This window comes from Saccostrea echinata, unplaced genomic scaffold (assembly GCF_033153115.1).
Source record: "Saccostrea echinata isolate AGI-Se365-2 ecotype Australia unplaced genomic scaffold, CSIRO_AGI_Sech_v1 ptg000002l, whole genome shotgun sequence".
Classification (NCBI taxonomy): domain Eukaryota; kingdom Metazoa; phylum Mollusca; class Bivalvia; order Ostreida; family Ostreidae; genus Saccostrea; species Saccostrea echinata.
In genome coordinates this window covers 25,891,789-25,916,546 of record NW_026889751.1, presented here as the reverse complement: position 1 = coordinate 25,916,546, position 24,758 = coordinate 25,891,789, and the positions used below count along the sequence as shown (strand labels likewise).

Genomic DNA, 24,758 nt, shown 5'->3' with positions numbered 1-24,758 from the left:
TAACCTAGTATTTCAACACTTTTCATACATCATTTGAAATATCTAAGTTTGTTAAACATATATTTTTCTTCTTCATTAAATATAATTATGCTGTATCTAAAAAATTCAGCGAATTATGAAATAAGAAGTTGAAGGTTAGAACAGTTGTCCTTCCTTCTGCACCCTGAGTGGTTACTTTATCAAGAAACACTGATCATAATAATCAAATCAGTTATTTAAAATTATTAGCACTATAACTACGTGGTCATTGGTCATTTATCAATTTCTGAAAATCATTCATCATGTCGTGTTATTCTCCATAGAGAAATGCAAAGGCATAGCCCATCCTCGTCTTTTATAGTGCTGTCTCTATCTAACTAGAATACATGTACATTATACATGAAGTGTATAAGTCTTTCATTGTGTGTGTAACGTCAGTAATTCTCCGAGCACACAAACCAACAGCTGTAAATTCAGAAATCAAATCGCTATCCTCTGTTGCGATCCTTTCCCTCCATTTTCATTTTCCCGGGAAATATTTTCATATTTCCTGAACTTCATGCCCGATGCAATATAGTGTTACGAAAAAAGATAAACTTTTTGATTGTCTTTCAGGATTAGTTTGAATAAAAAAATATATGAAGTTAATAAAACACATATAAATGTTTATTTTCTGAAATGCATCCTCACTAAAGGGTGTAGGTACATGTGTATATGTGCTGGAATCTCTGCAAAGCGCACAATTTTATTCCAAAAATATTCATACATATATTCATAAATAAAATTACCTTCAAGGTTATTTGACACAAATATGATTTGTACACTTACGATCTATATGTTTTTCCCACTGGAAGAATCTGCCTCTGTATTTTCTGGAGTTGTGCTTTCTGCATTCAGTTTGTCTATAATCGTGTCCCTTCCCTTCACACACCTATGAAATACTAGTAAGGTTATGCAGAACAAACTTCAAGTATTAGGACTTAAATGGATTAAATGAGAACAGTCCCCTGCCCCCTCCAACCCTTCTTTATGATATTTTTTATACTGTTTATTACGTTTACATTCTTCAAACGAGTTGCCAATATGACCCCCACCCCCTGCCAAAATTATTAGATTTTGCTAATTTTGATTTTTTTTCTTCACACCCCAGGTCCTAGCACCTGGGGGGTGATTGTAAATTGTATCTAGAGAGGGGTCTATATTTTTTGTTTAATCAGAAAACTTACAAGGGTGCAAAAAAAAACCCTTCTATTATTGGTTTAAAACACTGCTGATTTCTACATTCTAATATTTCTTATATATATCACAAAAAAAAAAAAGTTTCTTGATTTTTTCAGATGAATGTACTTACTTTTACATTACAAGCTTTATACTGCTTTTGATTTCCATAACAATTGAAGGCACTGAAAAAATCAATTAATCAATTAATGCTTCTTTTGACGTAATCTTGTCACAGATAAATTATGAAAAGGTTAGATTTTTTTTAAAAAACAAAATTATGGCCAAAGAGTTTCACGCTGCATGGATTATGCCTTTTTAAAAGACGTTAATAAATGTTAAAAATCCGAAAAAAAAATGAATTCTTGTGAACTTTCTTTGCATACTCAATCTTTGTTGTAATAATATAAATAGTGTTTCCTTTTCTTCATTTATTTCTTTTAATACGAAGTAGGAAAATAAAGCTCAAAAACAAATCACATAATGAATTCATATGGTTTGATCGAAATTTCAGAATTAACAAACGAATTTCAACAATTAAGAATTTATAAACGAAATTGTGGCCTTTCCATTTTTCACTCGTACAATCACTAAAAATGCATAAAATTATAGACGCTGAATAACAAAACGCCCCCAAACATAAGGCAACCTGCTTTGTGCTTCACCTCACTCTAGTTTCCCTGACCTTTGGTCTAACAAGGTAAAATTAAAAACAAAAATCAATATGTTTTGTTTCTTGTTGGCTTATTAAATTTTACCCGAGGTCCTGAACTTTGCTAACAATATATTGGAATTTTTATGAATGGAAAATAATTCGGTTTCCCACTATAAGATCGATAACTGCTCTTCTTGACGAATGATGGTCGTTTTCCAAAGAATGGGCCTTCGCGCGGCATTTCAATTAATCTCGTTCTATCAAATAACAAATGATAAAACGCCCAATTTGCATTTGATTAGTATTTTTGGCCTTTCTTTACTTGAACTTACCCAAGGCGCGATATCTATACGCTATATACAACTGGAATGCTTCATTCATTTGAAATATAGGTCAGCTAAAGATAAACATATGACATGGATATTTGCTTAAAATTTTACACATAAGAAAACCTTATTACTTATGCAGAAAAACAGACAATTTGTAATTGTTACGTAACTGTAGATGTATGAGGAAAATATAATACCAGAGAGACACTAAAAATCGTCCAAAAAAACTTCCTTTTAAGGACAGACGATACGTTCCTCAATAATATATAATTTTTTCTAAGATTTTGTCATTGAAGTATTGCTACTTTGATATGTTTACTCGCGAAAAATTGAGGTACCTTACCAGGCATTTGTGCAAGATACCAGAGGATGTTGTTTCCTATAAAATCCTTTTGGAAAAAACTTAATTTGCCAATATCACATTATTTAGTGTTTCAATTTTTTAAAGACAATTAGAAACCAGTTTAGATATCAGAAAGTAATTTAAATTTTCAATATTTTCCATACAATACAAAGGTATACAAAACAGATATTTGAGGAACGTATCGTCTGACCTTAAGTATTTTCTAATAAATTTATGCTGAACTTTATAAAAAGTTTAAAAAAAAAGAAAAGAATATGACATTCGTACAATGTAAGTCCTGCGTTTAACTTCCAGTTTGAGCTGCTGTGATCGTAAAAGTTTGCATTAAAAATCTTCCTTCCTTTTACTGGTGCCACCCCCTATCTTCAAAAACATGTCTATGATTTTCCTTTGCTATGGGTCCACAGAGCAAAGGAATGATGTGTTCCAAACAATTTCTTGATATAGCAAAATAAACGATCAAAATATCGGTGAAGCAAATTAAACCATTTTGAATAGCACTGCAAAACCAGAACAATGCATATTCTCTATAGGGCAAATGGTACATAGTGTATTTGAAAGAGTTTGTAAATGTAACGTTATAATTTTTTTTAAAAATTTCTGTTAAATATTGTTCGATGTTGAAACAATACACCTTCTTTGAAAAGCACTAAACATTTGTAAATATCGGCGATGAAGCCTATATTTACTTGGACAAGCACTGCGTATTGGCGGATTTAGAGGGGAGGGGGCAGGGCCCCCCTTTTGTGTTAATAGATCGATTTTTTCTGAGTGTAGGATATTGCATTAATTAAACCTAGAATATAGCTAGAATAAGTAAAAAAAAAAATCCACAAAACTCCTAAGACCCGAGAGCTTTCGGGAGCTCCCCCTCCGGGCCCCACCCGACCCCCACTGGTTGCGCCCCTTTCAACAATCCTGGATCCGTCACTGCTGTGCATGTATATATTGATGCTGAATTCTACATTTACCTGGGTAAGATATCAATGTTGAACCGTGCACTTATTTTGGTAAGGTATTATATCAATGTTGAACCATTAAACTCACTTAGGTCAGTACTGTAGACCACTAAACTCACTTTGGTAAGTACAGTAGATATCGATGTTGAACCCTATACTTACATGTACATGGGTAAGCAGAGTATATACCGGCATGATCTATGTTGAATCCCTACACTTACTTGAGTAAGCACTGCAGATATCTATGTTGAACCCCTACATGTGCGCTTACTTGGGTAAGCACTGTAGATATTTTTTTGAACCCCTCCGCTTACTTGGGTAAGCACTGTAGATATCTATATGTTGAACGCCTACACTTACTTGTGTAAGCACTGTAGATATCTAGTTGAACCCCTACACTTACTTGGTTAAGCACTTTAGATATCTATGTTGAACTCCTACGCTTACTTGGGTAAGCACTGTATATATCTAAGTTGAACCCCTATACTTACTTGGGTAAGCAATGTAGATATCGATGTTTAACTCCTACACTTACTTGGGTAAGCAATGTAGATATCGATGTTGAACCCCTACACTTACTTGGGTAAGCACTGTAGATATCGATGCTGAACCCCAGGTCCACAAGACGCAGTGCACGATGACCAATCGGTCCAAGAGCGCTGAAAAACGTATAAATACCAGTTATATGTAAGTATATTTCCCCGTGTGTGAAAAAATAATTATACAAGTTAAATATATTGTTATCACGAATGATAAAAAAAAGAAAAAAAAAAACTGTGGCTAAAACAATGAGATATATCAATTCCCTAATGTGCTCTCTAGGAATAAATCTGTGGTTTATTTAATATTTATAGTATTTTCTTTTTTGTGAGGAGAAACATCTACAAAGTTTTTGATGGAATGATTTAAAACTACAATACAGGGTATAATCAAAGAAGTCTTTATTTTACTGGAACCTTGGTGTATATTTCTTTCGTATATTTTATTTAATTTTCTTACTACATGTAAGTAAACAAACAAACAAAATAAAAAAAAGTGTTCAAATAGCCAAAATATATAATTAAGACTCTACATATAGAGAGAAAATTATAGAAGGCATAATATCTACAGATATTTGTCGAAACGAATCTGTTTCTGGCGTGAGTGTTAAAGAATATGGGGCCTCTTGACACAGCATGTTTGTAGACAGTAAACAGACTTCAATGTTTATCACGTACTTCTACTATGCGGAGGAAGTGCCAAAGGAAACTCGGACTATTGCACTGAATGGGTAGGGCAATGTTCGATTGGAAATATCGTTTCTATTGATCTTTGTTTTGTTTTTACAATGCAGTCGTGAAATCACTATACATACACTTGTATCTTATTTTATTTCAAAACTGGCTGTTGCAGGACTTGAACTTTTCTATTTTCGTCTGACTCATGAATCAATTACATATGTTTGTTGACATAGCAATGCTCTGGTATATTAATAATCAAACTCGCATTTCAAGACAAATGACAAAATAAATAAATAAAAATTAGGTCAACGACATATTACTGACTACATTAAATTCAAATTGACATTGTTTGTCATAAGCTTGCTAAACTGTTATACTGAAAAAGTTGGCTTTGATTTACAGACAAGTAGTGCTAATTATCGATGTATATTTAAGTGTTACATTAAAGTTTTAGAATTCAGAGAATTTAAAACTAACTATAACAAGTTAGTTTTAAATTCTCTGAATTCTAAAACTTTAATGTAACATAAGTATTCTCTGAAGCCCTTCTTTTTCTTTAGAGCGTGATCAGAATTTCAAACTTAGCCACCCTTACCTGTGCAAACGACAACTTCAGCAGGACCGTTAGAGAGAATAGCAGCTTCCAATGGACTCTAAATCAATCAATCAATCAACAATAAATTAATCATACATGTAGCTACTGACGAAAATATGGAAGCGTATTAGGACCGCAGCCGTATCTTTTATTAATTCGTTATAACAAATTATCAACTTGTTATAACAAATTAGTAATTTGTTTTAACAAATTGTTAAAAGATACTGCTGCGGCGCTTACACGCTTATACGAAAACCTACAATTTTAAGGAAGTAAAATTTATAAGAATTTTTGCTTGGTGTAAATTTTTTACAGTAGTTAAAGACATTTGTGTCTGACAAAATCACCAAAAACACTAAGGAGGAGGGGGAGGAGCTTTACATGTGCTTTCAGGCTTTACAAACCATTAACTGCATGGATCAAATACTTTGATACTGACAATACATGTATACTAAATATAGGTATAAAACTAGAAATATAAAAATTAATGCAACAGTGGGACTAAATAGATATACAAATATAAAAATTAATGCAACGGATGAAACTAGCACATAAAAATTCCATCCGAATTCAGGCTTTTATTTTGTCATGCATGCATGTATACTGGGGAAAAAAACACCACTGTACTTGTGAGTTTAGCATACCTTACATATTCTAAATGTTAACAATTTGGGTGATTTAATGCGACCTATGTACAAAATACCAGGTAGACCAGATACCTTATAGGTGTCGATTTGCCCTCACACTGAGAGGCGATCTGGGTTGGTAGGACTACCCTTAACAAACAGTAGCTGTTAGCTTTGCCTCTTGTTTTTCACAAAAGAGATACACCTCGTCACATTTCACCGACAATGCGACCTTCTTTAAATTTATCAGTATATGATGTTCTGAAGGAGTATCATATCTCCGAGTTGATGAAAGTATGTGTGTACAATATCACCGGTTAGAACGGTACATTCGGGGTGGCGGCAATGCGTGACTCGGGGTGGCGGCACCGAGGCGAGGAAAACATCAACACGGTGAATAAACCTGAATTTTTTTTCATATGTTTAGACGTGTTAGATCAGAAAATTGTATTGTACGGAAGAGAGCAAATATCAACCTACCTCTGACCGTTTAAAGCAGCCTATAAGAGTGCTCCGTTTTCTCAAACACTCCTCCTCACTTTTCGGGGTATTAACGTTTTCGACTTTTGACACGATATTCTGTTTCAAAATTGACCCCAGAAGCGTTTTTTCCTTATATCTTAAACAGTAATAAAGTAATACGATGGAATAAACTTCAATCTTACTTTAAAAGGCAATATATTTGACTAATTAAGCCAATTTAGGCTTCAAACTCGATGCGACGCTCGGGGTGGCGGTTTCTGTGTCTTGCGGGGTGGCAGCATGTCTGAGAAATAGGGATTATTTTTTCATGCAGCGTTCTCCTGACCCACTTTCGAGACGAAAAAAGATTCAGATCTCTTAGAAGAATTAAGATTATGTCATGGCACGATGTTATTTCGCTATAAAGTGGCTATGTCAAACTTTAAGAAGTATATTTTTTATAATTTTGTGATGGTTTTGTGTGTATTTAATTGTGCATGTATATATTTTATATGTGCCATATTTCATTCATATTTCCCCCTATTTGTCTTTACTTGTTGTATTGAGTTATTTCCCTTTGTTTATAACCCGTCCGGGTTAGGCGCGCCCGGGTCTGTAGTACCCGGCCGGGATTTATTATTGTTATATATATGTGCATTTGTTTAATCAGCAGCAGTCCACATTATTATTAATTATCGATTAGACGTATTTCGGGGACCGGGGCTAAAAATGGTAATTATCATATTCTTGAATCTTATGTGAAATTATTTCATATCTTTTACGTTTGTTTTACATGATTGTTATCTCAACAGAATATAAAATCTAATTCCTTAAACACTGAAATTCTTGTTATTCTTTTATCCTTCCGAACTCGGATTATGTATGGGACTAACCCCTAGGCAGTCCCGTTACAATATAAAGACCAGAATGAACAAGGAATGGGCACTATATAATGATAGTAGTGTGTTGTTAATATTAGTATTACTTTATACTATTCCTACATTTCAGTTTTGAACAGAAGTCGAAGTTAAGCAGAATAATCAAGATAATTACAATCAATGTTTATATACACATATATCAATCCTTGTTGTTGTCCCCACAATAAAAAAAAAATAATAATAATAAAAATAAAAATAAACAACTGAATGACTGTTGAATTATTTATTGTGATAATCTGTTTACTCGGGACATAATTAATAATAAATAATTCAACAGTCATTCAGTTGTTTATTTTTATTTTTATTATTATTTTTTTTTTTTATTGTGGGGACAACAACAAGGATTGATATATGTGTATATAAACATTGATTGTAATTATCTTGATTATTCTGCTTAACTTGGACTTCTGTTCAAAACTTAAATGTAGGAACTGTATAAAGTAATACCAATATTAGCAACACACTACTATCATAATATAGTGTCCATTCCTTGTTCATTCCGGTCTTTAAATTATATAAAAAAAATATACTTCTTAAAGTTTGACATAGCCACTTTATGGCGAAATAACATCGTGCCATGACATAATCTTAATTCTTCTATGAGATCTGAATCTTTTTTCGTCTCGAAAGTGGGCCAGGAGAACGCTGCATGAAAAAATAATCCCTATTTCTCAGACATGCTGCCACCCCGCAAGACACAGAAACCGCCACCCCGAGCGTCGCATCGAGTTTGAAGCCTAAATTGGCTTAATTAGTCAAATATATTGCCTTTTAAAGTAAGATTGAAGTTTATTCCATCGTATTACTTTATTACTGTTTAAGATATAAGGAAAAAAACCCTTCTGAGGTCAATTTTGAAACAGAATATCGTGTCAAAAGTCGAAAACGTTAATACCCCGAAAAGTGAGGAGGAGTGTTTAAGAAAGCGGAGCACTCTTATAGGCTGCTTTAAACGGTCAGAGGTAGGTTGATATTTGCTCTCTTCCGTACAATACAATTTTCTGATCTAACACGTTTAAATATATGAAAAAAAATCAGGTTTATTCACCGTGTTGATGTTTTCCTCGCCTCGGTGCCGCCACCCCGAATGTACCGTTCTAACCGGTGAATATTGAAACATCTTCGAAGGCGAAGTTTTAAAATTTAAAACGCGCGGAAGTACATTCAAGCCATCGAAAGGGGGAGGGGGAGGTGAACGAATGGTGCGATCGCTCCCCCATCTCCCCCTCCCCCACCTTTTTGAAGAATAAAAAATATCCTTTTTAAAAGGAATGAATTCATTAGTCTTCTGTTTAAAGTAAACCTGTTAGATTTTGTAAATCAAATATTGGGGGGGATGACCTCCACAATGCACCAGAACCAACCAAAGTGGCACCCATTTCTAAAAAAAAAAAAAGTTAATTTAGGGAAGTTGGCATTTCTCCCAGACCCTCCAGAAACCAGGTGACGGTCGAGGTATTTTTGGCCACATTGTTTGTCGATTTAGCTGCAGTATCTCCATGCAGATTGGTTGACTGGATATTTACTGTATAATGTCAGAATTTAACTATATTCCAGTTAAGCCCCATATCCAACTGTGCAGAAAAAGGGCAATTCAAAGCCAGAAATTGTTTATCATGGTACTTAAATTTATTTTCACATATAAATCTCCTCTATTTAAAACTTTCGGAGAGGGACAAACTAAGGGGGTCCTTTTTATTTTGGTATTGCCCCCCCCCCCTCACCACTTCTTCCAAATCGTTTCCTTTAATTGTTGAAAATGTTCATTGAAAGGGAGGTTTTCCCCTTTTCTGTTGCCCTGTAGTCAAATCGTCCCATGGTAACGTATCAATAAAATTTGTTTGTGGTAAAAGTTGGAACCTACAGCCCCCAGCTCCTCCTACGAAAAAGTTTCCTTTTTTTCTAGTCAATTTTTTTTTCAGGTAAGTTGTCAAGTTATCAAACATTTTTTCTCTGGTTGCCACCCCCCCCCCCCTCCTTCAAAAATGACACAACGTGCCTGTATTACTTTTTCTGAGTTTCACCCAAAAAAAGGTCAAAAAGGGCCCTTGATCTACATTGTTTTTTTAAAAGATACATAAAGGCTACATGAAGTTTTATAATTTTACAACCTACATGTATCATATGACAAAACAGTTTTATACATTATGTAGAAAAAAAGTTGTTTTCTTAAAACTGTTAGTTTAACCCGTGGGTATAATTTTTTTAAAGTTTGTTCTTTCTCTCGGATTAAACATGTATACACCGTCTTCCTTGAGAACTTTATTTGACACGCGATGTGCGACGCATTTTTATGATTATTTTCAAAGCATAAACAAAGGTTTCTTTTCTCGCAAAAACAACGGAGTTGTCTTACTTCCTGAATATATATAGATTTCTTTTTGCAAGAGTGACTCAAAGAAGATCTCACCCTACTATATTTCAACTTCAACTTTCAACTTCAAAGGAAACAAGTGCGTTTGGCTCCCAAAAAGTTATGTGCCTCGTATATTTGTCCCTAATGGACTAACAACATTCTAAGGGCATGTATACATGTATATGTAGATAAATCATATGCCTATTTGATTATATTGATACGGATTGTTTTAAAATAATTTTTTGATTTAAAGTTGGAAATAGTCATATAATCAATATTGATTGCTTTTCAATTTGTAATCAGATTTGCACAAAGTCTGTTATATTCCTTTACTGAGCATCTTTGAATTAATTTGAAAAACAAGAATAAAGATTAGATGCATAAGAGAATCGATCATTGACCTGGTACCAAAAGTTGAATGATCTTCACCCGTTGGTTTTAGGGTCAGTTTGACCGTTGATGCTTTATTTCATTACTTTGTGCTATGATCTGTAAGTGATAATAAAATTAATTATATCCCCTACTACTGTCCTCGACCCTCGGGGATGGTAATCCAATCTACACACAAAGGCACTTATTGATTTACCGGCACCATTGGACGACGGTTAAAATGACAAACTTTACATATTTAAGATACACGTGTCTTCTACAAATTGTACGGACATGTATAAAATTGACGTAAAAATTCCAAAACTTGTTGCTGTTTAATGACTTGGTCTGTAAAAAGTCTCTTAGATTATGTAATTGTCTTTCACAGAATTTACGATCTTCAATTGAAAATGAGAACATGACTTATTAGTCATGTACTCATTAAAAATATTGAAAAATTGTAAATTAGTGAAAGGCATAATCTGTAATGACTGCTGGCCATAATATATTTTTTTTTTTGGGGGGGGGGGGGGGAGGGTGCGGGTGGGGGTAGGGGGTTCTAAAAATTAATGTACATGTATACATATGACAGTTACACAGCATCAGTAACATTTCTCTGCGAGGTATGAAATGAAAATGTTTTTATTGTAAAAAGTAACCTGATATAATGATAATATGCTTATCTCCCTTTTGTAGGACTACATGTACATGTATGTACCCCTTGATGGAATCAGAAAATAACGAACCTAGCCAAATATGGACAACGTGGGCAGCCGACAAACCTAGTAATGTAGAACTAATTACACTTAATTAAGTAGAAACAACAGGTCTATGTGACATGACATTTTCATTTAAGTAGGTATGAAGGCGATACATCATGATAATATATTTCACACTTTTGACACAGTTATGCGAAAATTATTTGTAGAGAAAAATTTAAACTGATTTCACAACCAATAGGGGAAAAAAGTTTATATGCAGAACCTTTTGACCCAACTTTTATGGTTTTATATATCACTGTCGTTTATAAATTTTCAATTTGAAGACATTTTACATGTCAAATTGCCACGTGATCATTTCTTTTTTTCACCTTAACTTCACTCAGATTGAAAATAAATAAGCGACATTATGATAAAGAATGCAAAAATAAAAACATCGAAAAAAAAATACATGAAAAAAAAATCAATTTTCTTACGTTGACCTAAACTTTAAAATCATTTTAAAATACAATTCTATGTCTAATTTAAAGTCTTGTTTCCTTTGAAAACATTGAAGAAGAATTGTATTACGTCAAAATTTCTGTAAATTTATGTTTGCACTTTACTCGATGATAAAAATCTGCAGACAGGCACTTAAAGCTAACGTCTTATATTTGGTTCGTTTAAAAAAAAAAATGCAAACTAATTCTCATGCACTGATCTACAGTATCATAATGCGTTTTTATTATTTTTTATATCACCATAATCTACCTTTGACATATCCCTGACCACCAAAAGTAGATTAACGTTTAAACCTATATAAGCTATGAAATTCAAAAGCCTACCTGGGAATGCTGGGTGACCAAGACATAGTATTATTCCTTGCATATCTCGACATGGTCTTACATCCCAATACACATCATCAAATCAGCTACCTGCTATTTACCTGGTTGATGGTGACTATTTACTGTCGATCGTGTCGCGATGACCGGCTCTTAGACTACAATTACTACCTCGCCGGCTTTTAAACATCTGTATGACGTGGGTTCATCTTTTCGTAATTTCAGTAAGCAGTAGGGGCCAAATATGTGTTTTCCCGTAAAGTACATTGACTTAAATATTTATGGTGGACAAGAATGAAGAGAATGCCCTGTTATATCATTTCAGTACATCATTTACATTTTTTTCATTGAGAAAAAAGGGCTGGGTCGAAAATGATTTGGTTATATTGGTCAAGGAGTCACATGTACTTTTTCTTAGGACATGTATTTAATTACAATTTTATATATAAATGAATTCATTTAAGAAATGAATTTAATTTTTGAAGATTCATGAGGACATGAACTACGACGCTTCACGCCGGCATATTTCATGAAGCGCGTTAGCGCTTCATGATAAATATGCCGGCGTGAAGCGTTGTAGTTCATGTACCTCATGAATCTTCAAAAATTAAATTCATTTCTTATATTTACATTATTTTTCTGATGAGTTGCCACAAATTACGCCATTCAACTGTCATTTTTAAAGCAAAACAGTTTGCACTATAGTTTTGACGTCAAGTACGGTATTATGACGTAACAATGGAGATATTCATGCTCATCCATGGTAGTTCATGAGAAAATGAACATTATTCCAATTTGCAAAGAATCTTAAGAAAAAATATTTGGAAATGTAAATATTAAAATATTAATTACGATATGGACAGCATACTTATTGTTCATGTATATATAGCAATCTATAGTTCAATCCACACTTTGCAGAAAGTAATATGTTTTCGTTTGTGGGTTCAACTCAAATAATGTCAAAAGGAAACAATGTTTCTCTTCTAATGGTACCAAATATTTGGGAGTGCTTCGTTCAATTTACTGTTTTAAACAAATTCTTTGAGAAGCATACGGATTTCTATTACAATCAAGGTATAATATTAGTATAGAGAAAATATACATGAAGCATATGCAATAAGAAGAGTTATTGCCCTTATGCACAATTGAATAATAAATATTTGAATACTATAGAAAATGTTATTATTACATTATTAAAATATGCTTATGGGAAAAACATTCCCCCGAAAGATACATTTCTATCGGGCACAAAGTTTAATCAAAGATTTTGAGAAAACCTACATTTATGACGTCATATGAGAGTGGAAATACCTTAAGTCAGCTTTACAAAGTTGGAGAGGACACAATAAAATTCTTTAAAATAGGTTTCGCCATCAAAGATTAATTCATTACATAATTTTGACAGAAGTCTGTTTTAAAGGTTTTAACAAATTCTCTGGTTCATTTTTAAAGAAAAATTATTAGCAATAAAGAAAACTTAAAATGTGTATTTTTGGATGAAATATCAATGTCTGACAGATGACTAAACTACTATGTAATGTCCAGGTGTTTAATGAGAGACATAATATCGGATTGACGTTAAAGACAGTCCAAACAATCTCGACCAAAATAACGTCATCTGGTCCTTTTAAGAACTTAGTAAAGTTTTGTCATATAACCATTCAAATTATGCCAGTGTCATTAATCAAAAACTACATCAAATTATCTATTCCACATAGGATCAATGAAAAATACAGGCATATCTGTAAATGGCAAAAATGGAATCAGTTGGAAACAAAAATATTACTATGTGGTCCTTTATACCCGAAAAGAAAAGTGTCGTCTACCAAATAAACAGTGTCTTGTGTGTTCGGCCTGGTTCTTGTTTGTACAGACATATTGTGTTATTATAGTAAACAGTCCCCGGATAGATACAAATCAGGAACCTGTAGTAAAGAATTAACGTCTGGGATCGAATCAACACGCCCATACAGTGTCTCTTATTAACTTCTAACTCTGAAAAAACATTGGAACATTTTCGTTGTTTCCTTTTTTTTAAAAGGTAAAACCACATGAATATAGAATTCTTGACGTGTATACAACCTTTGATATTTCTATATACTGAAATAGAAACTTCTTTCGAATCTGTCATATCCTGTTGTGGTATTGCATCCTATTAGAGAGAGGGTGTGTCGTGTTCTTCTGTTCAAGGAGAGAGAGAGGGGTTGGGGTGGGGGGAGTTTTACTTTCTATTGCTGTACAGCAATCTCTTAAAGTTGCCTAATTATACGACCAAATTCATTCAAGTGTTACGTGCCTAGTTCATTACAGTGAGGTAAAATATTCAATGAATGACCATGCAGCGCAACTGAAAAAAAAAACCCCTCTGTGACAAAGTTCATTTTGTCACTTTGCGGTAGTTGACCTTGGAAGTGTATAAACTGTAATATATTTATGATGTCTGGCGGCATCAAGTTTCCTGCCATCCTTTCTTTGTGATCAGATAAAATGCCATTAACGACACATCACCACTTTAATGATGATTTAGATAAAATTATTTCAATTTTCCTGCCTTATTGATGTTTAAATAGACGGACTAAGTAATTTTATGCTCGGCGCTCGATAGCATCAGAAAAATTGACAGACATAAAATTCACTTATGGGAGACCTGCGTAATGCCGAAAAGACGTATACCTTTAATACGAAGGCGGTGTCCATTTATCGAAACCAAATATTAAAGATTCCATGTTTGAAGTAGCATTGCCTTTTTTCCTCAAGAAAAGAAAATGTTTTGTCACCTATTCATAAATGTATGAGCATTAGAGACGTAGAAGCGGATGCTCAAAACTTGCTTGCTCAAAATGAAAAGGTTTCAATCCAACCCTCCTTCCACCAGAAGAGAAAAACACCCATTGACATACCTTAATGATAAATGGTATGTCAATGTCGCGGGCTTGTTGGACAAAGAAGGAACCATACGACCAAACTAAGAAAATACGTTAATCTTCCTGTTGTGAGAAATTTGGGAGAAAAGTAAATATTTCCATTAAGAAAATCGATCACAGTATCAATTGTTTGTTTTGCTCCTGAAATTAATAGCCGAATAAATCTCTGGACGAGTTACTTTGACAATACCTGTCCATGCTGCAGATGTTGATTTACATGTTTGGGTCAAGTGTCGCAATCATTAAATCTCAGATCTGTTAAAGTGGAAACGTCCTTGCATTCTTTGAAATATTAATAAATTGAAGTTATTTGTAAAGACTAACTTATTCGAAGCATCTTTGACATGCAATTTATCAGTCAAATGGAAAAAAAATGTACCATGGAACTTTGAATTTTTTTTTTTATGCTTAATGCTTTACCAGAAGCGACTTTCCCAGATTTTAAGGATCCCTAAGATTAACTTTAATAAGGAAAGTCAAGGTTATAAAGACTATAGAATTGAATTACCAAAGTTAATAAAGAATAAACTTTCGTTGCGAGCGCTTCTTTTATTCACGAATCCAAGGTTTAACTAAATACCCTGTACTGCCGTAAGCGTCTTACTTGATACTCCGAACAGGTGTTACGACAGTGGGTCCTACTATTACAAGAAGTCACAAAAGAGATTAACCACACACAAGGAAAAAAAACTATACAATGTGAATAGCAGATTTTCAATTTTGTTAAATTTCTTTTGAAATTTCTAAAGAAAATACAATGCAATTTCAGTGCATAAGTTCATTTAAATTAATTTTCAAAATAAAAATGAGGAAAAAGATTTTTCTCAAGTAGATAATGAGACATAAATACATTCTAAGCACCCGTATTTGTAAATTCTGGTAAATGCCTCTCAAGTAATCTTACTCGTTTCTAGTGTTTGTTTTTAATGTGTTTTAAGCTAAATATGTAGGCAAAATGTTTGCAGACAGAATATTAAAAAATATTTTGAATTCATTTTAAAGAGTCAGTCGGAATTTTAAAACTTTGTAATAGGATTGAAAGCCTCGGACAGTTGTGGAAAAAATTGATTTTCTTATAAATTTAGCACCTGGAAAATGCTCTGGGCTAGGGACATACACAATTCTTATGAAAATATTATTCGACCAAAAAGCCACACAAGCCCGTGCTTTGCACAGATATCATTTGAAGTAGCCTGGATAGGCACGGATACTAACATGCCACACATATTTGATATTAAAAACACCTTTATGCAGGATAATTAGATTTATATAAATCGTACATGTGTTGACGATAGAGTACGCTTAAAATTACACCTTTTGCAGTAAAATTTTTGATTTTTTACTGACAATTTTTTTTTAAAAAAGTATTTAATGTAATTTTCTTCAAGAAATCCATTAGACATCTACAACATTCAATCCCCTGTAAAACACATGAAAACTTGTCACGGCGCGATAGAATACACTACAAACACTACTTAAACTTTCAATACAGCAGAAACACCAAAACATATAATCTTTTGGCTCAATTTAATTAAAAACAATTATCCTATTAAATTGTTGAAAAGAAATAGGAATATTGTACATGTACTTTTCAAACAAGCTTATCTTTTAAAAAGATAGGCGAGCTAGCGCTGTAGCCACCAAAAAAACAAACAAACAAACAAACAAAAAAAAAAAAAAAAAACAAAACCAAACAAAAACCAAAAAAAAAAAACCCACAGAAGCAGATATCTGAACCATTGGTTTAATTTGCTTAATCGATTAATCATTAAACAGAAGATGCAGTAGTGTACTTGGGTGGTGTTGGGGGACGGGGGTGTCTCAAATCACAAGGGTGATTCTAGAGTGGGCTTTACATATGCAACGGCATAACTCAATAAATGTGCTTTAAAGAGAATTAGAATTGAAAACTAATACAGATTTTTTTAAAGGATTGCAATAATGAATTCTACATTTAATATTTGTCAATGTCTGAAATAATGCACAACCAAAACTCGTGTAAAAAATATTTTGTAGCTCCAAATAAGGAACCAATCAACTTTAAAAGGACAAGATTGCTGAATATGTATATTGTTCAGATATTATCTGTCTTATAAGATATTTGGATGTTTTGAAAATATAATTACGATAAACTTCCAAGAACATTTTCTTAATTAACAAATATCTCATTTCTGATTTTTAAAACTTAAAGGAACACGTACAAGCCGAGATAATCAGGCAATTAATGCATACAATTTTATTAAGTCCATTCCACGTTTAATTTTTATTTTTTTTTTAATTTTTTTTTATGTTTAGCAATCGTGTGCTGACTGGTTTTGACTTTTATTTTAATGAAAATAATAAAACAAACAAACAAAAACAGCACACATGCATATACCAAAATGTCCAACCATACAAATATACATGCAACGCAATTTTCTCAATTGGAATCGGCATCCATAATTCTTTTTTGCAGTTTTGTACCAAAGATTTGGATTTCAATTTAATTTAACTTATTTTTTTTATTTTGTAACAAGTTGCATTTTAAGAAATTTCATAATTAATCTAAAAATGTTGCTTTTATTCCTGCTGGCATATGTTTTTTTCCCGGATAGAAAGATAGGTTTTTGATATCAAAATGGACTCTAAACATGAAAAAAAAAATGGAATGGCTAATTAATTTCCAATTGTGATTTATAAAACTTAGGAACACACACACTCCGAGATAAATCAGATAATTAAGCAATTTATGCATTATTTTGAAATTGAGTCATTTACAACAAATTTAACTGATACTATTAAATGACCAGTGAAATTTATTTTGATAGGTAATTTTAAAGAGTCCAAGAAGGATATCATTTTCTTGACCCCGATATTTGATCGAATAATCTACAAAACAGATTGATTGATTGTACATTGTTTAGGTCCCTTTCGAGAATTTTTCACTCATATAGAGACGTCACCATATACATGTACCGGTGAAGGGCTTCAAATTTAGACCTTTACTCGACACACAGGGCCATTGAGCAGTGAGGTTTCTTTATCGTGCCAACGCCTACCGTGACACGAGGCCGCGGTTCTTAAGGTCTCATCCGAAAGACCTGCAACTTTCACTCCAAAGTGCCGAGCGCTTGGCGGAGAAACAGTTGCTACCTATTTTTTTGATCGGTTTAGGTCAGTCGCGGTCGAGATTCGAATACACGACCTTCCGATCACGCCGCGAGCACTCTACCGACTGAGCTACCGTGACGGGATCTACAAAACAAGAATTTGTACCTAGGTACCACCAAATTAAAATCTCTAAAATGCACGAAAAATAACGTAAAATATATAAAATAAGGCCCTGTTATAGACGTTTATCATGTTTTTAAACGTTTTTAGAACTATATTGGACAATACATGTTTGTTTGTGGAAAGCATACGATTGTTTTTGTATATATTTGGCATGCCGGATTGGGCTTTTGGTTTTCTATCAAGATCGCATGAATAAGTTGTTTTAAAGTGTATACAAAATATGTTTAAAAATATACATGAAAGTAATACTGGATTCATTTAGAATTACAGCAGCAAATATAATGTTATATAATAAATGTCTTGAATGAATATTTTCTATTTCTTGATCCAACATTATTACTCTTACGTTAATAAATTTTGCGTTATTTCGATCTGACGCAATAACTTAAAATCAATTTCGATATATATTTTGCGTCTGCACTGACAAGAAACTCAGAAACAAACAATTCATGCAGTGCATTTTCGTACACTTTCCTCTGTCTCTTCCGAGATCAATCGGATTTTTAGATCTTTTATATCTCCATTTACACCTGTTTGAAAGTGAGGTGATATTTTTAGAACATGATATAAAATAATATTTAGCATAGAGAATTAATAAAGCAACTGAGATCGATCGCCGAGGCACATCTTAGTGTATGTCTTGCAAACGATGAAATTTTATGTAGACATTAGACATTATAAATACATGTAAATGTCATTGTGACTGTATAAAATCCGCTATTTTTGTATTCGATGACTTTTGGTGATACCTATCAACTGACTATAGCCAGTATAGTTCTATAAATGTTTTAATGTAAAAAAAAAATTATAAAAGATGCATTTGGGAGGATATCGATTTCTATTATTTTTACGTTTTGCTGTGAAAGGGGGGGGGGAGTGGGGGCGGGGAGATAGGTGGAAGACACCGACGGAAGAATAACTGCAGAAATTCTATCTCAAGAAAAAAAAAAACATGTTATGATGAAGTTCAATTTACATTTCAACTCATGCTTTCCACATATTTATGTACAATTTACCACCGAAACTTGACACCAGCTGTATTATTGGTAAAAAAGGTAATAAAATGAAAGAATTTCTCGATTTAATGTCAATTTAACAAAAAGTAGACGTATATTTTTACATATTTTTAATCTCAAATATATGTATGTACCTGCTCGTCTTACAAAATAAAAAAAATTCTGTATAACAATCTTAAGCTGTTGTATAATACATGTATTATTTGAGACACCGTCGTTAAACTTCAACAAATGGCTCTGTGAATTTCATTGACATACTTTTACACGTAGATCCTAGGAGTTGCACCTTAAACCCGAGCACTGTACACTGTATATATGGAGTGACATGGCTTTAATACGGCTTAATTTATGGCACTGCAAATACCCCCCTTATTCGCAATCTTTCGATATGACACGCAATGAATTTCATAAGAATAACTACCGTTTGAAAGGATAAATGGACCGATGGTAGGGTGGTACAAAGAAAAATTCATTCAAAATAACCTTAGAGGAAAACTGCATATTTTTTATTCAGCCACTTGAATCGTCGAAAGAGGTGTATTTTGGGGGGAATCGCTCTTTTAACGTTAAACCTTAAATTGAAGGCACGATCAATGTTGACATGTTTCGAGTGTAATATTTGTTCAAGCCAAAAGTGTCGAGATTGACAAGGTCCCTCAAAAAGCATTTACCGAAAACTTCACAGACAGCTAATTTAAAGGGTGCATTCTTTGTTTGACTTCAAATTGGGTTCATATTACTTAATTCATCGATCACGACACATCAGGTTTTTCTCATCATCACTGCAGTGGGCAATCGATTGAAAAATAAATAAGAATTTGATGGATGTAGCTAACATATAAATGTTATTAAAAGGAATATATGAATGTACATATATTGATAGTCTAGATAAAAGCCCCCCCCCCCTTTTTTTTTAAATATTACAAAATATTTGTACTTACCTCATAATATCCACGACGTCTATAATAGTTTAAGCTCCAATGCCAATATTTTCTTAGTAAGTGCACTTTTATGAATAAAGTTGATTTAATAACAGAAATCTAGATTTATAAAAGTTCTCTCCACATGTTGAACAAAGTAGTCGAATGACGGTTATATTAAAACGTGATAAATTCCTCGTACGAGTACAAGTTTTATAAAGTCAAACATGTGACATGCACAAAAATCTTGAACGTGCACCCTTTACAAAGATAGCTATAAAGCCAGCATGTCAGAAATCCACAGAATGCCGAGGTCAAAACTTCAAAAAGTTTAAAAAGACATGTCTAGCGAACTCATCATTTTATCTCGGGCATGCGTGATTAAGATTTTTTTCATATCGTCCAAATGTGTGTTAGATTTATATTTACTTATGTAGGAGTCTTGGGGGTTTAAGAATTTGATTAAATCTTCTGATAGGCCATGAGATTAGAATTTATGGTATTAATAAGTTAAAATGTTAATACTATTACATCGAAAATACGGCTAAATACACACACGTCCTTATACAAGCGGACTCAAAAGTCATCGGGGTTTATTTTTTGATGTGAAAATAAATACATACAGTTTTACCAGAAACAATAAATTCATTCAGCAAAGAAAATATGGGTATACCTGAACAAACTTTCCTGCCATTTTAGCGAGTATCAGACTGATTGATAAGTATTGATCCTTGATTTCTTAAATTTTCCAGGATTATTTTAGATTTTTCCTCAGGGTGTCTTTTTTTAATCCATATCAAGTACAAAATGCAATAAAACACGTGCAGGATTGACTTCTTGAACAGTTTAGGTGAGGTTGCCGATTAAGAGAATGGAAACTTCAAAGTATTAGTACCACTGATTGTTAATATTAAACCAATAAGCGGTAAGATCAAATAAATATTAATTAGAAACAATGAAATTACGTACAAGATAAAAAAAAACTGTTTCATAAAAAAAAAAAATAAATAAATAAATAAAAATGCACAGACATTTTAGAAATACATATACAATGTATTTAATTTTAAGATGTCTCGAACCCGTACTGTATATCATTATGTACAGTAGTATAAATTGAAAAAGTTACTAGGATACGTTTCAAGAAAATTATCTTAATTTCCGTAAATATCAAGATGAAAAGGGCCCACCTTTTCAAATATAAAAGAAATATTTTAATACTTTTCTCCCTATATTCCTGTTGCTATTTCTAGGTAATTGGTTATACCCTCCTGATGTGACCACACCATAGTCCCGTTTGTTTGTTTGTTTTTTTTCAGTTTTTTAATCAAGAAGACATGGCTTCTATTTTAGTAAACCGGAACCTTATTTACCGTAAGATGCGCTGTGTACAAATTTGGTTGCAACTGACACCTCAGGAGAGTTTCCAAAAAAAAAAAAAAAAGGTAACACCTGACAGACGTCACCTTAAGCTTGATCAGGTAAGCTTACTCGAGATTTGAGCAAAAATGAATGTTCAATTTTTACAAGGACATTACACAAGCATTATTTTTTGTTGATTAAGCAAACCTTGATTTATGATATTATTTCACCTCGCATGGCCGTAGGAACCGGGGGGGGGGGGGGGGCGTGCCCTCTCAATAATTGCCGATGTATAGATTACTACAGTAAACATAGATACTACATGTATATGCTTGTGCCCCCTCATTAAAAACGTCTGATGACATTTTTTTTTTGCTTGTCAAGAAATTTTTAGTAGTGCCCCCTCAACTGTCAACTGAAAAATGTATGGCTGTGTCCCCCCCCCCCCCCAAAAAAAAAAAAAAAACAACAAAAAACAAAAAAACTGAAATTGCTTCCTACGGGCCTTTCTCGATTTAACACTTCTAATTAGAAATAATATTTTTTAGGTTTTGTACTTAGTTGCACTGTCTTATGATGTTCATGATAAAAATAAAGCCCCTTAGTATCCATCTCCGTGGACAAAGGTCAAAAGTTAGGCTACTGTGTATAACCTTTTCATGTTCTATATAAATGTGTATTTACAACCACCCAGTAAATCAAAAATGTAGAACATGAAACCTAGTTGCAGATTTTTAGCTTACTGATAAATGGTTATGGTCGTCATCTCATAATCGCATTATCATCATCGCGTCATCAACATCACATCATCGTCATTGTAAGATTCGCGTCATCGACTCAACCCTTACATGTAATGGTGCGATATTGTACTATGTAGTCCTATCCGCAATTCCTCGGGACATTTTCAAAATACTGAGTTACAATGGACTTGTAAGATACATTTATAAACTGATGAATTTTGAACTACATTTTCACACCTGTGATTCTTCATGTCTGGCAATTCTATAATTGGCTATCTTTTTTTTGTTTTTGAATGGTTATTAGTTAATAATTCTTATTCAAATGTTCATCTATTTATTATAAATCATTTTGATAAGGGCCAGGGGTATACTATTTTAAATTACTCTTGAATAAGTGACCATGCAATTAAATTTTAATGTGTTTATTTTATATAAAATAAGAAACATCAGATTCATACACAGAAATTTAAAAGTTTTAATCTCATTTTGAATTGGTCATAAAATGAACACCTGGGTATGACTTGGTTTTTAAACATATGCCCCCCCCCCTCCCCGTTAAACAAGAGCTTTAATGTATCTTTGATATAAAATTTAAAAATATATACATGTATACTTATATCCAGGAAATGATGCAGCAAAAACGTTATTTCTTCGTAAGAACAAACGCGTTCTGTCTACCTTGATAGAGCGAGAGAGAAAAGCCCCCCTCCCCCTCCAATAAAAAAAAGGTTTTAAGCAGACTGTTTATTGTGACTTGGTTTAAGTAAATAGAATGAGATAAAAAAATATCTCATAAATTGTTATTTTCTTTTTTTCTTTTTTTAAATTGATAATATGAATTAGATCACAAATTTGTCATGAAAAAAGAGAAGAAAACATAGTCGAAAAGCCCCGGGACCTATATTCGGGGGTGGGTCAACTCCCTATGCACCTACAGTGTATTAGTAAATTTATGGAATGAGTTTTGTGATAATCTATCTTATTTCTTTATGTTTCTGATATGCTAAACATTTTTTTGGTTTTGATTTTTGGTTTTGGTGTATTTATTTGCAAACACATTTTCCCTCCGAATCTTGCCTAATGGTGCCTAGGGACCATTGGATTTGATGTGTTTCATAATGTTAAATATTATCTATGTCGATAATACGTAGAGATAACTTACAAAGAATTGCAGTTGTCTTTCTTTACATAAACTAATAATTCATAATTTTATTTAAAATCAACATCAAATCAATGAACTATATTGATTTTCTTTTACGACTTATTTTATTGTAATTTTAAATATATATATTTATTAAGAATAGATGTATTTATTTATCAGTGTACGTATTTTTTTTTATTTTTTAAAAAGAAGCACTTTTAAAATATAATTCTGTTTAAAAACTCCGTAGGTTTTTGGGCTAAGCGTAACTGTTTACGGACTTTCGCGAAGTTTACCATCAGCAATGATGGGGGAGAAATAATTATTTTATTAATATTTGACTCCCGTTTCCAGGGATAATATCGTATTACATACACACAGTACGGAAGATTGACGGTCAATTACAAAGTAACGGATTTTTTAATTAGGTGCCTCGCTGTGCCTGGGAATTGTGTTAAACACTCCAACGCAACTGAATACCAAATTAAAGGAGGGGGTGTGGGGTATGAGAGTCGAACGGGTCGATACATCTTATGGACAGACTGCTTTTTGTTAATAAATATAACGGGTGTCCGAACACCCTCTCAACATTTATATAGACATGTTTGGTTGCACATAACATGAGATAAAAAAAGTTTAATTGATGTTTTCCATGATATCTACCTGTACTTGACACTGGCGGATTTAAGGGGAGGGGAGTGTTTGAGGCGCACGCCCCCCCCCCCCCTAAAATTTTCAAAGTATGACATGACTTATATAAATAATGCCATACTTTGGTTTTATAATTAATGGTCAATTAATAAATGGTAATTTTATTTAATGACCATGTATCGTTTTTCTTAAAAATCAAGTCTGAAAACCTTGCATTTCCTAGACTATGAATTATCGCATACCTAATTATTCAAACCGGAAATCATTTCCCGATCTCGTTTGAAGGGTAGACTGCACTTTTCAATTTTTCAAATCTGATCTTGTTTGTTCGTTTTTTTTTTTTTTTTGTATGTTTGTTTGTTTTGGTTTTTTTTCTTTTAAAAAGTGAAATATAGTGTACATAACTAACCATTACCAGCATTTTTGTGCCTGGATTATTCTTAAAATACACGAAAACCCAGGAGCTCCCGGGGGGTTCGCCCCCTGGACCCCCACCAGGGCTTCGCCCTGAACTCACTGGAGGCCTTAAGGCGGCCCCCAGACCCCATGCCTGAACGACGTTATCCACGCCCCCCCCCATCACAAATCCTGTATCCGCCCATGCTTAAGATAATTAAATTGGATTTTTTTTTTTCGAATTGAAAGCAAAATGTGATTCTTTGAAGTATTGTATTAAGCATCCAGATAAAACACACACGTGTGACTTGCACAATGAGCCCAAAGCAGTCTAAAAATTTCATACCTTTTAATCCTAATTCACAAGGTCTTCACCATTTCTTGTCAGTTTTCTACAGACTCTTACGCCCAAAATACGCCCGTGCTATCACTGTCCTGCAAAAGAGGTGGGGTCACCCATTTTCTTATTTAGCCAACAAACCCACCCACGTACCTTTTCTTAATTGAAAGCGTTGATTTTTTTGGTCGTTCTCTTCCTTCCATATCGTAGAAATGTCATATCCCTTTAAAAAATTCCATAAAAGAACAGAATTACCTTTCAATATTATTATTACATTTTAAACGACTTGATTTCTTTTTTTTTTATTTTTAGAAAAAAATGTTCACTTTTTCAGCTTGGAATATCTCGTGCTTTTCTTGAATGCTTACTTGTGAAGTACTTTTTTTTA

General features: G+C 33.1%; 1 protein-coding gene across 1 annotated transcript in view; it reads right to left on the bottom strand.

Moving 5' to 3' along the window:
- LOC133175600 (thrombospondin type-1 domain-containing protein 4-like) overlaps positions 1-19,784 on the bottom strand; it is a 61,809-nt gene extending 42,025 nt beyond the window's left edge. Inside the window, exons 1-5 of the mRNA XM_061310714.1 lie at positions 19,765-19,784; positions 5,320-5,377; positions 4,084-4,163; positions 1,331-1,382; positions 808-910 (exon numbers count right to left, since the gene is read on the bottom strand). Of these exons, the coding sequence (XP_061166698.1) occupies positions 808-910; positions 1,331-1,382; positions 4,084-4,163; positions 5,320-5,377; positions 19,765-19,769 (298 nt within the window). The 5' untranslated portion in view covers positions 19,770-19,784. The remainder of the gene's footprint in view (positions 1-807; positions 911-1,330; positions 1,383-4,083; positions 4,164-5,319; positions 5,378-19,764) is intronic.
- Positions 19,785-24,758: the final 4,974 nt, after the last annotated feature.